Source organism: Diabrotica virgifera, chromosome 4, assembly GCF_917563875.1.
Source record: "Diabrotica virgifera virgifera chromosome 4, PGI_DIABVI_V3a".
Classification (NCBI taxonomy): domain Eukaryota; kingdom Metazoa; phylum Arthropoda; class Insecta; order Coleoptera; family Chrysomelidae; genus Diabrotica; species Diabrotica virgifera.
The window spans coordinates 101,288,635-101,307,697 of record NC_065446.1 but is presented as its reverse complement, the minus strand read 5'-3'; the positions used below and the strand labels follow the sequence as shown (position 1 = coordinate 101,307,697).

The 19,063-nt window shown below is 32.7% G+C and overlaps 1 protein-coding gene across 5 annotated transcripts in view; it reads left to right on the top strand.

Moving 5' to 3' along the window:
- LOC126883875 (protein white) overlaps positions 1–19,063 on the top strand; it is a 308,915-nt gene that overhangs the window by 155,132 nt on the left and 134,720 nt on the right. Inside the window, exon 1 of one of the 5 annotated variants that reach the window (XM_050649563.1) lies at positions 9,809–9,935. The exons of the other annotated variants lie outside the window; for them this stretch is intronic. Within the exon in view, the coding sequence (XP_050505520.1) occupies positions 9,864–9,935 (72 nt within the window). The 5' untranslated portion in view covers positions 9,809–9,863. Of the gene's footprint in view, positions 1–9,808; positions 9,936–19,063 lie in introns of those variants that run through there. 5 annotated transcript variants of the gene reach the window in all.

Below are 19,063 nucleotides of genomic sequence, written 5' to 3'. Positions count from 1 at the left end.
TAGAGACCTGATAATAATATGAAAAATCTATAATTTACATTTTTATAATATGAAAATATACTAAGAGGCAAAAAAGTTTTAAAAACACTGTGTTTAACTAACAAGAATAAAAAACCGCTAAACGCCGTAAAAATGAGTGGCGCATAAAATATTCCAGCTACAAAAGATCTGATATGAATGTTACGTGGCGCGAAAATGGATTTTCATTTGATGCAAAACAAAATTCTAGTTTTATTTTAAAAGATTTTTCCATAATATTTGCTAAATTTGAAGTAAACGCGCCACAAAAGAGTAACTTTGATACAGTTTGTATTTTGAAACTCTTTTGTGGCGCGTTTACTTCAAATTTAGCAAATAATATGGAAAAATATTTTAAAATAAAACTAGAATTTTGTTTTGCATCAAATGAAAATCCATTTTCGCGCCACGTTACATCATTTTAGATCTTTTGTAGCTGGAATATTTTATGCGTTACTCATTTTTACGGCGTTTAGCGGTTTTTTTATTCTTGTATCAGGAGTTTTTCAAAGTTATTTATAAATTAAATGCATGAAGTTGAATGCAATGTTCCTCTATTACACGTCAAGCTTTATAAATGGTCACCTTTGTTGCATTATCTTCCAAATCATCTAGTGTCCATCGAATGTACACTAGATTTTTTTCTATTCGAAATAGATTGAAAAAAAAAATATATTGAGATGGCCGGTAAATGAAGTCGGATTGCCCGTTGCCAGATCAAATTTAGCGTCGTAACCACTACAACTCATAAACCATTTGGGGAATAATCGTTAATTGGATTATACTTTTGTATCTTAATAACTTCTAAACGGCTTATCCGATTTTGATCAGTAAACATGAGTTTGAAACATATTGACTAGTATCTGATGGATCTAAGGTAAAGTATGATAACTGAAGCTATTAGTTACAGGAATTATTGAGCTTTCAAAACCGTTTTTCCCACAGAAAATAGATTTTATCATATTTATTAAGCCTATAACCTAAAAATTCGAATTTTCCCGGATATGAGGTATACATCGTTAGATTCGTCTTGAGTCCTTCTACAAACGTTAAGTTATTGGCGCAATTCGTACGTTGAAATGTTGAGTAATTGTCGAAAAACCAAAATTTTCAAAGTTTAGTTTTTCAGTTTTTCGGCTATACTGAATCGTGTGTATGTCTGATCCTGGAGGCTTGGACACCATTTGAAAGTTTAAGTCAACACTATTGATTTGGTGTATTTGCGGTTCTCCTGCCTCTTCTTGATCCGAATATATATACCCCCAAAAAATATGCCGTTTTGTACCTACCAAGTCCTATAGCTGGCTTATGGGTGGTCAAAAGTCACAAACTACACCGGTTCTAAATCGGCCCTGACCCCCTCTTTAAACACAGAGAAAAAATATCAAATCGATTTAACTTTCAAACACACATACATACATATCCACAAACATTTTCCCTTTTTTAAATAAAAATTGAGTCACATTTCTAAGCTCTATAACTTTTGAATGGTACAACCGATTTTAAAAATTAGACATGCGTTGGAAAGGTAATGATCAGTTCTATTAGAAACCGCAAAGCTTGGACAAATTTTTAAACTTTTTGGGAGTTTTAGTGACGAGAACGAAAAACAGACCCTAAATAGGAAGGGCGGTAAAATCTACACCCTTGGACCAAAATCGATGGTTGACATATAAATTTGTGAGTCTTTTCTGAACTTTAAGATGGGAGTTGGCCCAATTTTCAATTCAGTCAGATTTAGAAAATCGAAAATTTTGTGTATATTATTGTGTTTTCAATTTATCAAGCAAAGGCAAAATAGAAATTAAATTTTATTTTTTTTAAAATAACATTTAAAAATAACAAAATAACAAATAAAATTTTTTTTTATTTTTATTAAATATTTTTATGTTCGGAAACTAAAATGTTGAGTAAAAAGCGTAGGAATTAAAATTCCAATATTTCAAAAAGTAAATAGGAAGTATAGCTAATCTTGCGAATACATAATTTGGTTTTGTTTAATTTGTTGTACCAAAGTCATCGGGAACAAACCGATAAATTGTTTTTTTTTTAACTAGAATAAATTTAAGTGGTAAAAATTTCATTCGGACATCTGTGTCCACAGGTTTTAGATTTGATAGATTTTTAGAGTATTGATTTTGATAAATAAAAGACAATTCTGTATGTTTATTTTATATTTTGCTTTATTTCTTTTTCCTATTTTATCCCGATTAGGATCAACTAAGAGATACTGAACCACGAGAGAAGATAAGTATAACGTAAGATAATTTAGACATTTTTTAATATTATAAAAAGGCATCCTGAGATTTTTTATTCATTTTTTATGTATGATTTGCGACAATTAAATAATTAATCAAATAAATAATAATTAATATAAAATTAATAAGAAGCAGATCATAACAATATATAGTGTCGCGTGTAGGGTGGTGTGGGTGTGCACCACTGGCGAGAACTGCCGTTCTCTGGCAATGTTCAAAATTAGACATGCGTTGGAAAGGTAATGATCAGTACTGTTAGGAGCCGCAAAGGTCGGACTTAAATTTTCGAAGTTTTTGGGAGTTTTGGGGACCAGAACGAAAAACAGACCCTAAATAGGAAGGGTCGTAAAATCGACACCCTTGGACCAAAATGGATGGTTGACATATGAATGGGTGAGTCTTTTTCTGAACTTGAAGATGGGAGTTGGCACAATTTTCAATTCAGTCAGATTTAGAAAATTGAAAATTTCGTGTATATAATAGTGTCGCGTATAGGGGGGTGTATTTCTGCGCCACTGGCGAGAACTGCCGTTATCTGGTAATCTTTTCGATATAAAACTAACAGCTTCGATAACTAATAAATCGAAAACTATTAATTTTATCAAAAAAATGTATAATGAAAATTTTTTGTTTATAATTAATATTTTTACCAGCATTTGCGGTCAAAATATAAAAAAAAATTTCCACCCTCGAGATGAGGTGGCAACCACCCCATGGTAAAAGCGTCTTTGGGCATCATATAGATTTTGATCCTTGGACTATCCACTACTTATGGTCAATTTTTTAAGCAAATCCATCCATTCTGTAAGTGAAAAATTTCAGTTCCTGGACTAATTATACTTTTGGAGCTCTATAACTTCTGAACGGCTTACCTGATGTTGATCACTAAACATGAATTTGAAACGTATTGACAAGTAGTATCTGATGCATCCAAGATCGAGTATGATAACTGAACGTATTACAGGAATTATTGAGCTTGAAAAACCGTTTTTCCTATAAGAAATAGATTTGATCATACTTATGAACCCTATAACTTAAAAATTCGAATTTTCCCAGATATAAGGTATACACCGTTAGACGCGTCCTGAGTCCTTCTACAAACGCTCAGCTACTGGCGCAATTCGTAGGTTGAAATTTTGAGTAATTGTCGAAAAACCAAAATTTTCAAAGTTTAATTTTTCAGTTTTTTAGACCCGTGTTGAGCTGCCCCCCCCCCCACTTGCAAAAATTAAAAAACAAATAGCCCTGATTTATGAGCTATTTATGAACTCTCATATTCCGCAAACTAAAAATTTTGAGCTCGTTCCACTGAGCAGGAATTTAATACCCTAGTGGAGGGGCTGAGTCAGCCCCCCCCCCACTACTTAAAAATAGGAATATTGAATCGGTTTTTGCGGCAGAATTACGAGCTATTTATGAGCTCTTGAAATTATATAGTTTCGATTTTTGAGCTCATCGCCTTCACCCCCAAACAACCCTTTAATTGATTTAACTTAAGAGAAAGATGCTGAGAAAACTTAAAATATATCGTATTGCGGATATAATTCCTATAGCTTATATACTCTAAGAATAAACTATTAAATCAAGGGCATTTCGATTATTGAGCTACAACCCCTTCGCAAGAAAACCACCCTATCTTCCCGGCTTAAGAGAAAGTTGTACTTAAAATGCGTTAAACTAATTATTTGGCGACTACATATCATTTAATAATTTATAAGCTTCTAAATTACGCGCATTTAGATCAGTAAATTGCAATTTATTTTGTATAGTGCAGTCACTGAAGGTAAAAATCAACGATTACCTTCAAGTTCGGTGAACCTTCATCGATTTTCACGAAAATTGGTCAGTGGTTAGAGGATATGTCAAGAAACAAAGGTGACATGGTACCACCTTGCGCCTTTACTCTGAGGGTGGATACCGCCCCTTCTCGGGGGTGAAAATTATTTTATAAAAAATAACTGCACAAATCAATAAAAGAACAAATTAAAAGCAAAATTTATTATATAAAGTTAATAAAATAAATCAATACTTTTTAAGTTATTAAAGATCAAAGATTTTAATTATTTGTGAAAAAAATGCATGTTTTGAAGAGGTTTTTTGCATATCACTGAAAAACTGTAAGTTTTTACAAAAAAGTTAATAGTAGTTTAATTCGTATAGCTTATATTCTAAGAATAAACTCTTAAATCACGCACCTTTCGATTATATAGCTACAACCCCTTCGCAAGAAAACGACCCCATTTTCCCGGCTTAAGAGAGAGTTGTTCTTAAAATAATTTAAATTGATTATTTGGCGACTACATATCGTTTAATAATTTATTAGCTTGCAAAATATACGCATCTCAATTATTGAATTGTCATTTTCTTTCTATAGTGCAGTCACGGAAGGTAAAAATCAACTATTACCTTCGATTTCGGTAAATCTCCATTTATTTTCACGAATTGACAATAACAACTTGGAGTTTTAGCCTGGGGTATATGTCACCCCTTCTCGGGAGTGAAAATTACTTTATTAAAATTACCCCACAAATCGAGAGAGGGACAAATTGTAAGCAAAATTTGTTATATAATGTGATTAAAATAAATCAATACTTTTTGAGTTATTAAAGATCAAATATTTTAATTTTTGGAAAGAAAATGCATGCTTTAGAGCGATTTTTCATAAATGACTCAAAAACTGTAAGTTTTTACAAAAAAGTTTTCATCACTAAAATTGAAGATAATAAAAAATATAATAAATTGCTTACTTGAAAAACCTTTAATGTTAATTTAAAGTAAGTTATTGGTAATTAAATGTATATTTTTTTCCGCGACTGTTCAAATCTAAGGGTTCAAGCTTAAATAACGGGAAAAAGATGCATTTTATAACACTTAGGTACTAAATACTTGTCAAAGTACTTAGAAATACCCATCAAAAATAAGATCCAGAAAAAGTTGATAGTATCAAAATCCGCTTACCAATTTTCGTGAAAATGAATGGAGATTTACCGAAATCGAAGGTCATAGTTGATTTTTACCTTCAGTGACTGCACTATAGAAAGAAAATGGCAATTCAATAATTGAGATGCTTATATTTTGCGAGCTCAAAAATTATTAAACAATATATAGTCGACAAATAATTAATTTGAATTATTTTAAGTACAACCCTCTCTTAAGCCGGGAATATGGGATGGTTTTCTTTTAGAAGGGGTTGTAGTTCAATAATCGAAAGGCGCGTGATTTTAGAGTTTATTCTTAGAATATAAGCTATACGAATTAAACTACTATTAACTTTTTTGTAAAAACTTACAGTTTTTCAGTGATTTACAAAAAACCTCTTCAAAACATGCATTTTTTCACAAATAATTAAAATCTTTGATCTTTAATAACTTAAAAAGTATTGACTTATTTTATTAACTTTATATAATAAATTTTGCTTTTAATTTGTTCTTTTATTGATTTGTGCACTTATTTTTTATAAAATAATTTTCACCCCCGAGAAGGGGCGGTATCCACCCTCAGGGTAAAGGCGCAAGGTGGTACCATGTCACCATTGTTTCTTGACGTATCCTCTAACCACTGACCAATTTTCCTGAAAATCGATGAAGGTTCACCGAACTTGAAGGTAATCGTTGATTTTTACCTTCAGTGACTGCACTATACAAAATAAATTGCAATTAACTGATCTAAATGCGCGTAATTTGAAAGCTTATAAATTATTAAATGATATGTAGTCGCCAAATAATTATTTTAACGCATTTTAAGTACAACTTTCTCTTAATCCGGGAAGATAGGGTGGTTTTCTTGCGAAGGGGTTGTAGCTCAATAATCGAAATGCCCTTGATTTAATAGTTTATTCTTAGAGTACATAAGCTATAGGAATTATATCCGCAATACGATATATTTTAAGTTTTCTCAGCATCTTTCTCTTAAGTTAAATCAATTAAAGGGTTGTTTGGGGGTGAAGGCGATGAGCTCAAAAATCGAAACTATATAATTTCAAGAGCTCATAAATAGCTCGTAATTCTGCCGCAAAAACCGATTCAATATTCCTATTTTTAAGTAGTGGGGGGGGGGGCACTAGGGTATTAAATTCCTGCTCAGTGGAACGAGCTCAAAATTTTTAGTTTGCGGAATATGAGAGCTCATAAATCAGGGCTATTTGTTTTTTAATTTTTGCAAGTGGGGGGGGGGGCAGCTCAACACGGGTGTTTGTTAGCTATGGTGAGCAGTGCGTATGTCTCAGCTTGATCGCTCAGGCGCCATTTGAAAGCTCAACCCTATTGATTTAGTGTATTTTCGGTTTTCCTGTCTTTCCTTGAACCTAAGATACATACGCCCAAAAAATATGCTATTTTGTATTTACCTAGTCCTCTAGCTAACTTACGAGTAGTCAGAAGTCAAAAATTAGACCAGTTCTGAATCGGCCCTCACACCCTCTTGAAACACAGAAAAAACAATTCAAATCGGTTTAACTTTTCCACACACATACATACAAACATACATATCCACAAACATTTTCCATTTTTTAAATAAAAATTGAGTCATATTTCTGAGCTCGATAACTTTTGAATGGTATAACCGATTTTCAAAATTAAACATGCGTTGGAAAGGTAATGATCTATGCTATCAGAAACCGCAAAGGTCGGGCTTAAATTTTTGAAATTTTTGGGAGTTTTGGGGACGAAAACGAAAAACAGGCTTTAAATGGGAAGGGCCGTAAAATCCACACCCTTGGACCAAAATGGAAAAGTAACATATGGATGGACGAGTCTTTTCCTAAACTTTAAGATGGGATTTGGCCCAATTTTCCATTCAGTCAGGTTTAGAAAATCGAAAATGTCGTGTATATATAGTGTCTGTCGCTTGTAGGGGTGTTGTGCGCCACTGGTGAGAACTGCCGTTCTCTGTGGATGGTACCCTAATAAAAGTTTAATTGGAACGTACACAAACATTTGGGGGTTTAAAGGACGAAACCCCATACAATTTTTATGTAAACATATTAAAAAGAAGCCGCATCTCGATAAAAAGTGGTTTATCGAAAAAAAGACTAAGAGGCAAAAAAGTTTTAAAAATATTGTGTCTAACTATTGGTATCACAACAATAATTTAATTGGAACGTACACAAAAGTTTGGGAGGGGTTTAAGGGAACAAAACCCCATAAAATTTTTATGGGGTGCACAAATTTCACTATAATTTTTTGTTAATATGCTCCTGCCATAAGAATGCCACGTGCCTATTTTCAATAAAAAATCTCTAATAGTTTTCGAAATATTGGAAAAAATTTATTTTAATTTTGTAATTTTAGAGGGCTATAACTTTTTTTATGTGCACCTTTTTACTAAAGTAAGTTAGGTTCAATCAACATATTTTTGACCCCAGAATCTATGGTATAATTTATAACCAATCTTTTCGGGACACCCTGTATATGAGACGATGTATATATACGTCGGTAGCACCACATTTCAAACGCCTCTAATCCTTTTATGACATCTTCTGTAAGACTTCAGCTTTCTACTCCGTAGAGGAGGACACTAAAGACGTAACATCTAAAAATTCTTATGCGTATATTCACACTTCTTAAAGATAAGTTGCAGAGAATATTCCTAAGACTGCTAAAAGAGCTTCTTCTGGCTTTTTCAATAAGAGTTTTTATTTCGTAGCCATGATCCCAAGATCAAGGGGGTCGGAGCAAAATGCAAAATTTTGACGCATCTCAAAACTTTCAATATGTTTTAAATGTATTCATTTTTTTTTCGAATCCTGAGAAAACTAATAAATATTTTTGAAAAATTTAAATATAGAATGTTTATTTTAATAAGTTGCGGGGGTGAAAATTGAAGAAAAAATTTAGTCTGATTTTTAATTGCAAATATTTCATTCAAAAGAAACTTTTTATTTATTCTAAGGGACTTTCGGCTCTCAGTAGGTAATAAAGTAGTCTTTCATTCTGCGTTTAAATTTTTCAAAAATACTTATTAGTTTCCTCAGGATTTGAAAAAAATTAAATTTAAATTTAAAACACATTAAAAATTTTGACATGCGTCAAAATTTTGCATTTTACTCCGTTCCCCTTAATATGGCAGCTCAGATAATATATTTTCTGTACTTTTTCTAGGGGTGTATTGTTTGTTGTTATTTGGGCGTTTATGTTGGTGTTTTTACTGAGGATCATTATTTTTGTCTTATTGCAATTTAGTTTTAGGCCGTATTACTTATATGCTTCTACAATATTATCCATCATCCTTTGAAGCCCCTGTGCCCTGCCCTATCTGACAGCAATACTGTATCGTCTATGCATATCTAATACTGTTTATGAGTTGTTAATTTACTGCAATGCCGTCTTCTAGTTTGTCCAAGGCCTCTCTAAAAATGTTTTCAGATTATATGTTAACTAATGCTGGTGACAGTATGTAACCCTGTCCAACTCCTTTTTCGAGTGAATATTTCGGACAGTTCATTTTCGAATCGAACTGTTGCATTTTGTTGGAGGTATAAGTTTGAGACCAGTCTTACATCCTTACCATCGAGTCCTGATGTTTTTGGGATATCGATTAGATTCCCATGTGCGACTTTATCAAACGCCTTCTCGAAATCTACCAAACATCCATACACATCGCAGTTGTGCCCTAGCTCTCGGTATTAGAACTTTCAAACTGAAAAGTGCTTCCCTCGTTCCGAGTCCTGCTCTGAATCCAAATTGAACTTCACTCAGGTGTTCTTCTGATTTGGTGTATATGCGCAAGTGAATATGATAATAAGGAATACTTTAGGTACATGGTTCATCAAACCAACCAATGTATGTTCTTCACATTTTCTAGCTTTGGCTTTTTTTGAGAACTGGAGTGAATATGAATAGTAGCCAGTCTTTTGGCAAGTAACCAGTCTCATGTATGTTGTTAAATAATTTCGTAAGAGCTGTGAGTTGGTGTGCCTTTAATAGCTTTAAAATTTCACCATGCACCTCATTAGGTCCTGATAGTTTCCCATTTTTAATCCGCTTAGTAGCCATATCCATTCTTCGTTTGTTATTTCTAGGCAGTAGGGATTGTCTATTTTAGTCGGACTCCATGCTGCATCTTCGAGTAATTATTGCATAATATGTTCTTTCCATCTTTTTAATTTTATATTAAAATGTCACAAAAGACAGCTTCAGTAGAGTTTGTGTAAATATTATGCAATTTAGGAACTACTAGCATTTCATAAAAACTATCGTGTAACTTTACACATATCACTACCAGAAAATTGACCTGTATTTTGCGCCGCACATAATTTATTAACCTTCGAGTAGAAATTTTTATTCCTAACTGTAAACCAACTAAGTGCATGTAAATAAGGCTTAACAGAAAGGGGAGAAATATAATATCCTACGTGAAACTAGCACAGCCATGATCAATTTACAATCAATTTTTAAAATACGCTTCTACACTTGAATAACTTTTTGTTGAATGTCTATAGAGTTCGTCCACCTATGCTAGAAGAATATGCAGTGAAACAATGTTATTATCTTTATTTGGTTAATTTAACTATTACCGTGAGATAACGGCCGGTAAAATATTATTGAGGTAGTAGTGTTGGATGCAATAGTGTTGACAAAATTGTGAAATATGGATGAAGAAAAATTGCCTCTTTTGGTGACTGGGCCTATTACAAGTCCTATAGTGAAATCTGACGAGAGCGTGAGTAATATATTAGTAACAATATTTTTTTACGACAAATTATTAAAAAATACATACAGGGTGAGTCACAACTAACGCGACGGAAGATTACAGCGAAATGGTAAAAGATTTCAAAAAAGTTTAAATTCAATAATTCGTAAGTTGATAAAAGCTACATTTTCAAATTATTTTGAAATATACAGGGTGTCCCAATAAATGGCGGCGTATCAAAGTTATATTTTTTCTTATGGAATGCCCTATATTTTATTGAATTGTCTAATTGTCCGCAAAAAATAAGGTATAATTTCATAAGACTTCCCTATACCTATGTACAGAGTGTTCTGAGTTATGTTGACTTTTCTTCAAATGTAAAGTTTTAAAAGAAGGCTTATTCTCAAGTTATTTACGAAATTATAAAAACATTACTTTTACATCTAAATAGTTGGATATTGGTTGAATGTATTCCATGATTAACTATTACACATTTGTCATTATTACTATTACACATTGGTTGAATGTATTACAATTTTGAACACCCTGTAGTTCAAAATTTACAGTTTCATTAGTGGAGTATTCAATGTGTCATATGATGCTTATTTTAAATGAAACACCATGTATATTACTAAATAATTATACTAAACGAATATACCTCTTTCGAATGGTATATGGATGTCTTATACCTAGGTGTCATAGTTTTTGGCATAATTTAAAATTATTTAAATTCTTAATCTGTAAATCGATTTTAAAACAAAAGATGAAGTTAATTAATGTCATTGTATGACAACACAGTCTGGTAACTATCTTATAATTAATGTATTCCATGCTTGATTATTACACATTTATTTACAGGGTGTTCAAAATTTACAGTTTCATTATTGGATTATTCAATGTAGCATAATATGATGGTTATTTTATTTGAACACCATGTATATTAATCAAGGATTATACTAAACACAGGTTGTTCCTCTTTCGAATGGTATATGGTATATGTTCTATAACAGGGAGTCATAGTTTTTGCGTAATTTACAATTTTCTTAAACGGTACATTGACATTAAAAATATTTGTTACTCTCGATTTTTAAACCCATCATCTTGGCATAGTTGTTATAGAGCAGGGGTGGGCAAACTTTTTTTAGAAAGGGTCACAAAATGTTCTTGGTCTATTACCGAGGGCCGCAATATTGCGGCCGGCCGCAATATTTGTTACCTTAACATGTTCGAATTTTTAACTTTTTACTAATTTTGTTAGGGGGGTATGGTTTGAAATCAACAATTTAAGCACCTTTTTTGAATTTGATTTCAAACTATGGTAGAATTATTTTATTTTTTAATTAAACAAACATATTTAATATAATTCAAAGAATATTCAAGACTAAATATTGAAAAATGAGCCAACGGGGCAAATTTTTACAGACACCTCAAAAAAATTTTTTTGCAATAATCATTAGAACTCGTAATTGGATCATATGAAACAAAAAATTCAGAAATATTTTATTAGAATGAGTTTCTTCTTCTTGAGATAACGCTCTCGAGTTTTTTAGTATTAACGAATTTTGAGATTTTTAAAACACCCAGAAGACAAAATAAAGAATTTTTTTGTAAAAAAGGGTAAAAATCAACCTATTTATTATCTTTAAACAAAAAATAAGCCTAAAAAAATAGCTCGAGAGAGTTACCTCACGAAATACCTAAAGAAAATTTATGAAAAATTTCAGGTGGATCTGTCAAGTAGCTTTTGAGTTACAATGTCGACCGCCTTTGAAAAAAGTAGTTTTGAGAAAATCGCGTTTAAAGTTGTGACAAATTTTATTTCCAATTCCTTTTTTTATTTGTTAAAGCGTAAGCGATGCACATCGGAATATGTTTTTGAACCGCAGAATAATTTACAAAATAGAATGTAACGAGTTTGTTTTTTTGGTGCATGCTTAAATCGGTGTATTCAACTTGAAATATCAGAGAAACGGTCGATTTTAGGTGTATAATGCTACCAATACCTTTTGTAGTTCTTGAAAAGACCTTTAAAATGAGCAATATTAAATGTCGATTACGTTCAAACTAAACGAGATATGCTGCAAAAAAATTGATGACTAATGTATTTTAAGAAAAAAATGAGAAATATATTTAACCCCTCATCAACCCTCATCAACCATGCATCGTTTTTTTTTTGTACATACAATACATTTTATTATAGTGTTAGTTATATAGTAATTTTAGTTAGATGCATAGTTTTTAAGGAATTTGCAAAAAAACGTCCGAAAAGGTGTCTTTATTCAGTGAAAATGGCCAATTTTCAACCACGAATAACTCAAAAAGTATTGAGTTTTCAAAAAATTATAGAATAAAATTAGGTTCTCTAGCGACTTCCGTGGTTATTTTGACAAAAAAATTTTCCACTCTTTTGAAGGGGTGTGAACCGCCCCCAAGATAAAAGCGCACGTGCGTCGTCATAAGATAGACTTTGAATTAGGAGATAAGGAAAGGCTATTCTCAAAATTTCATTAAAATCCATGCAGTGGGATTTAATTCGGAGGTTATATCCTGTTCTTGCTCTCATTGACTGGCGTATAAAGCAATTTCCTCCCCTAATTCACAGCATCTTTTAAGAACCTTTTCTAAACTTAACCATCGAAGATGATTGTGGTATAAGACATCAGAATGTTCCGTTTCTAACTCTTCCCAAAATGGTATAAATGCACGATGATTTAATCATTTTGAAGGAATACAATTAACAATATTAGTTATAATAAATGACGTTGTCTACTTGCAAAACATTTTTGCATAACACCTGTTCTGGAAATTGTTTATAAACGTAACCTTTAAGTTTTCTCAACATTACAATAGTTGCTCCTCTTAAATTTTGGTGCTCCGTCGGTGGTTGTTACTCTTACTAGGTGGTTACGGGTTAATTAAAAATTTTTCAAACAGTTCCTGATTAGTTCAAAAATATCGTTTCCATTTGTTGAAATTTCATGGATTTCATTTTTCGTTTTCCTCTTAATTCATGTATTTCATTGAGGGAGCCGACAAAATTCTGTGCCGGAAACTCAAATAATTGCCCGCGTTATGTTATAATAGCCCGCGTAATAGCTGCATTGTCTATATTTATTTATTAATATTAGCAATAATTTTAAAAAAATATTTAAATGAAATAAATTTACTATTTTCCGCGGGCCGCAAAAAAATGTATAAAGGGCCGGATGCGGCCCGCGGGCCGCACTTTGCCCACCCCTGTTATAGAGTGTAGTTGTAAATAAATATGTGGATATATTTTTATTTGCTGATTTGTAAAATAAGTTTTTTCGTTATTAAGTAATAATATTAAGAAAGTAACTAAATACAAAATGAACCACAACTTACTATACTATGAGTAAAAAATTATCAGTTATGTAATACATGTTCAAAATGTTTATACAACAAGCGAGTTTAAATGATTTGTTTACATTATTTAACATAGCTGGTGTTATAGACGCAAAAGCGTTCGAAATTCTTCTTCTTCTTCTTGTGCCACTCCTATCGGAGATCATCAAGGCTACCCTGACTTTGTTTACAGCTGACCTAAAAAGTTCATTAGTGGTGCAGCCAAACCACTCTCTCAAATTCCGCATCCGTGACATTCTTCTACGGCCTGGATTCCGTTTTCCTTCTATTTTTCCTTGCATTATATTTTGAAGTAATGCGTATTTATGACCTCTCATCAGGTGACCCAAATACTCGAGTTTTCTTCTTTTTATCGTTAATAAAATTTCTGGGTCTCTTCCTATCCTTCGTATTACTTCAAGATTTGTGATTCCTTCAACCCAACTTATCTTCAGCATTCGACGGTAACACCACATCTCGAAATTTTCAATATTTTTTATGTTGGTCTGTTTGAGAGTCCATGCCTCTACACCGTATAATAGCGTGTTAAATACGTAGCCTTTTAGCATTCTTAATCGTAGAGGGATGTTTATATCTCTGTTGCAGAAGAATTTTCTCATCTTTATGAAGGTGGCCCTGGCAATTTCGATAGGTCTTTTTATTTCATTGTTTTGGTCTCCAGTTTCGTTTATTAAAGTTCCCAAGTATTTGTACCTTGATACTTTTTCAATTTGAATGCCGTTTATACTAATATGTGCTGGTTGTGTCATGATTTTACTGAAGACCATATACTTAGTTTTTTTGATATCAATGTTTATGCCATAATTGTTGCAAGCAATATTTATGTTTGTAAGTAATCGTTGTAATTCTTCTACTGTTCTTGCAACTAGTACAGTGTCGTCTGCGTATCGAATATTATTTACAACCTCTCCATTGATTTTAGGATTCCTTCATTTGCTTGCAAAAGGGCTTCCTGACAGATGCTTTCACTATATACATTAAATAGCAGTGGTGACAAGATGCATCCCTGTCTTACTCCTCTACGTGTTTCTATTGCTTTTGATATCTCATTTTCTATTTTGATGTTAGCTTTCTGATTCCAATATAAGTTGAGAATTATTCGCAGATCTTTATTATACATTCTTTCAAGAATATCTCTTAGCCTATCGTGGCGTACTCTGTCAAACGCTTTTTAAAAATCGATAAAACATGCATGAACTTCTTGATTAACGTCTAGGTATCTTTGTGTAAGAACATTCAAACCGAAGAGAGCTTCTCGAGTACCTAGTCCTTTTCTGAACCCCATCTGTGGATGATTTTTAGAAATATCTTTAGTAGATAGCTCATTAAAGATATTGTTCGATGTTCTGAACATTCTTTGGCATTGGATTTCTTTGGCAGTGTAACGAATGTAGACAGCAGCCACTCTTGAGGTATAATACCAGTATTGTATACTGAGTTAAATAAGTGCAATAGTATACCTATTGATTCATCATTCAAGAGCTTTAGTAATTCAGTAGGAACCTCATCGGTTCCATTTGCCTTTCCAGTTTTGGACTTTCTAAGTGCCGTTTCTACTTCACATTTTAGGATTTCAGGTCCCGTTTCACCATTTACCTTGTCAATGTTATTTCTGTTGTCCTCAAACAATTCTCTTATGTATTCACTCCATCTATTAATTTTTCTGTTAAGTCATTGCCGTCTTTGTCCTTAAGCAAACTTATTTGATGTCTTCTTGGGGTTCCTGTAAGTTCTTTTAATTTTTATGTATATTGAATGTGTCATACTTTCTTTCATAGTCTTCCATTTATATACATTGTTCTTTAATCCATGATTCTTTGGCTTTCTTTATTATTTGCTTTATGTTCTTATCAACCTCTCTGTATTTTTCTGAATTATTCTTCAATTTGCGTCTTTCATCCATTAGTTCTAGTATGTCTGGTGTCATCCACACCTTATGTTTCTTTGTAGATTTGGTTAGGTGTTTCTTTCCCGTGTTTATATACTTCAGTTTTTCATCTATGTTGTCTGTTCTGCGGATTTGGTTTTCTGCTACACTGAGGCCGGTGTTGATTTCTTCGCGCACTGTTTGTCGTCGGTGTTCACTTTTAAGCTGACTTAAGTCTAACGCTGGGATCATGGTTTTTCTTATTTTCTTTGGTCTAGCTTCTAACACAGATACTACTGGATTATGATCCGAACCGATATCAGTTCCAGGGTAAGTTTTAGTAGATTTCACGGCATTACGGTATCTTTTTGTCATCATTATGTAATCTATTTGGTTTCTGATTACTTTTTCTTGTGTGTGTTGAGGTGATGTCCACGTATACAGTCTCCTCGGGGGTAATTTAAAGAATGTATTAGTTATTATTAAATCTTCGCTTTGACAAAACTGAATTAACGATCACCCCTTTCATTTCTATTACCTAAGCCGTATTCACCGACATTTTCTCCAACTTTACCCTGACCTACCTTGGCGTTCAAATCGCCCATTACTATGTTAATGTGTTGTCTCTTTGTTGTTCTCATCACCTCTTCTAAGTTATTATAGAATTGTTCTATTTCCTCTTCGTCTTTGTCTGCTGTAGGAGCGTACACTTGTATGATATTTATTATGTTCTTCTTATTTTTCAGTTGTATTAACATCATGCGCTCTGAGAATGGAGTAAAATTTGCTACAGCATCTTTCCATTTTTTTGAGATGATGACTCCAACTCCGTATCGATGGGTTGTGGTGTCACTTCCGGCATAATAAAACATACCCAGATTAGTTGTGGGGCATTTGCCATTTCCTGGCCATTGTGTATCGCTTATGCCTAATATGTCTATACCCAAACGATCCATTTCCAACACGGCGTTATCTAATTTTCCCGAAGAGAATAAGCTCCTCACATTCAACGTAGCAATTTTTATGGTTGTCTTTTTCTTATTACAAGGGTTTCGCAGGTTTACGACCGAGGAAGCCTTGTACTTATCTATTTGTCTTCCTCTGCCGGATCTTGGTATCCGATGTCCATGATCAGTACTTTTCCTTTGCATGTCCACCATGATGATTACTACTAGGTGTACTCTATGAGTCCTTAATGCAGTGGTTCCCCGTTACCTTCTGCATCCTTATGCCGTTGACCATTCTGTAGGGTTCATCCGTCTTCGAGACCGATTTCTCAGTCTCAGGACAAAAGAGTGCCCTAGCACTTACTAGCTCATCCACCCGAAGCTGTTGGCTAGTAAGTGGAGATTGCTTTTACCGGCAATCGCTCGGTGGTAAATTCTTAATTTCATAAAAATACCATCTGAAGTAGTAGGGTAGGAAGTGTAGCATTTACAATATTTTTAATATAACCCCATTTAAAAAAATTCATCTTGGTCAATCCTGGTGACCTAGATGGCCAAATATATAAGCAGGAGCTCCGTCCAATTGGAGCCACATGTTTGTTCGCACGCTAAGTGGAAGGTTTTAAGAAGGATCCAAAAAACTTGTTTTAAGAAATTTAAAAAAGCTGCTCTATTCAGATTTTCGTCAAAAAAATATGGATCGATAACGTATTCGCTCAGAATACTGCCCCAAACATTAACACTTCATCGGTGTTGGTGATCAACAGTAAAATGTTTGTTTACTGTACCATAATAAAATGAAAGCTACGTCCATTAACTAAACGATTATTATGAAAAGTAGGTAGATTCGTTTGTACACAATACATTCTTTAAAAAAATCAAGATCTTCTCCAAATTCTTAAGTCTATAAACGAAAAGTTAAACGTTCCTGTTCTGTCTAATGCTGGTGTAGTTGAGTTGTATACGGATGATAGTGTTTTTTCTTATGTATTCTACATATACTCGTTTGACTGATTTCCAATTGACTCGACATTTTTCACGTAGGTACTAGTATTTGGGTTTTCCGTAACAGAAAGCAGGACATCAAGTTCGTTGACGTCATTAAAAATAAATGGTATATTTCTATTTAACTTTTCGTACCTATCCAACATTACCAGTAGCACGGAATCTATCGAGAAATCTCTCAAAAACGTCCTTTTTTGAGTGCCTTCTATCAGGATACTTTTAAGCGTAAACTTTAGAAGCTAAGAGACAATTTTAAAAATATTCCCCAATGAAAAGTAGCACGTCTACTCTTTCATAGATATCGCGATTATTCATTTTTAGGAACAATTAAATTTGAATTTAATTGGCTCTGCCAAAGTCATTTTTAAGTAAAAAAAATTGAATATCATACACCGATGTTTATAGTTTTGATAATTACCAGACCGTACTGTCATAAACTGACAATGTCATACAATGACATTAATTAACTAGATCTTTTGTTTTAAAATCTATTTACAGATTAAAATTTAAATAATTGTAAATTACGCAAAAACTATGACACCTAGGTATAGGACATCCATATACCATTCGAAAGAGGTAAATTTGTTTAGTATAATTATTTCTTAATATACATGGTGTTCTATTTAAAATAAGCATCATATGACACATTGAATACTCCACTAATGAAACTGTAAATTTTGAACACTCTGTAGACAAATGTGTAATAATTAATCATGGAATACATTCAACCAATATAAAACTATTTAGATGTAAAAGTAATATTTTTATAATTTCGTAAATAACGTGAGAATAGGCCTTCTTTTAAAACTTTACATTTTTAGAAAAGAAAACATAACTCAGAACACTCTGTACATAAGTATAGGGAAGCCTTATGAAACTATACCTTATTTTTTGCGGAAAATTAAAAAATTCAATAAAATACATGGTGTTCCATAAGAAAAAATATAACTTTGATACGCCGCCATTTATATTTCAAAATAATTTTAAAATGTAGCTTTTATCAACAAACAAACTATTCGATTTAATTTTTTTTTCAAATCTTTTACCATTTCGCTGTAATCTTCCGTCGCGTTAGTGGTGACTCACCCTGTATATTTTTTTATTAACACCATCAAGCACTGAGCGGGCTATTTGCGGGAGGACAAAATACATATATTCCTCTTTTAATTTTCGGAGAATATAGGACAGATCTTCTTCATCTTGAGCCGCTACTACTTGGTGATCTGCAAAACCAAACGTGTTAAAGAAGTTGTCCCGGAATGGTCAAAATACAATAAAATTACAATATAAAATTACAAAGTAGATTACAATAATTTCATTTGGTATGTTATTTAAAGAATAACATACCAAACTCACACAAAATAAAATGTAGAATAGAGAAGGCTAGGAGTGCATTCAGTAACATGGCAAAACTCTTTAAAAGTCACAACCTTAATCTGGAGATAAAAGTAAGGCTCCTACGATGTTATATCTTCTCAATACTACACACACCCAAACTTATATGGAATCATCTGATATTTCTTACTATTTCGTGCGAATCTAAAAAAAAACAAACACACGAAGTCAAACAATATTTATTTTAAAGCAATTTAATAACAAATACCTAACAATTAAATAAAACAATAAAGTATTTAACAAACAAATTGAAAGTAGTTGTTCTAAAGTCAATTTCATAAAAAAGTTCAATGTAAAACGAATAATGTTTTAATTGTTTTTATTTTTTTTTGTATTTTGTGGTACCTAGTCAGTGTTATCACCTCTAGTCCTTATGCAAGCTTCAGTTTGCTTGGGCACGCTCCTAATCAAATTATCAACATTTTGTTGTGGTAGGTTGCTCCATCCTTTAAGAGCAGCTTGTACTAGCCGTGCGGTGTTTTGTGGATTATCCCGGCGAGCTCTAATTTTTCTTTTAAGCATATCCCACAAATGCTCTATAGGATTAAGCTCGGGTA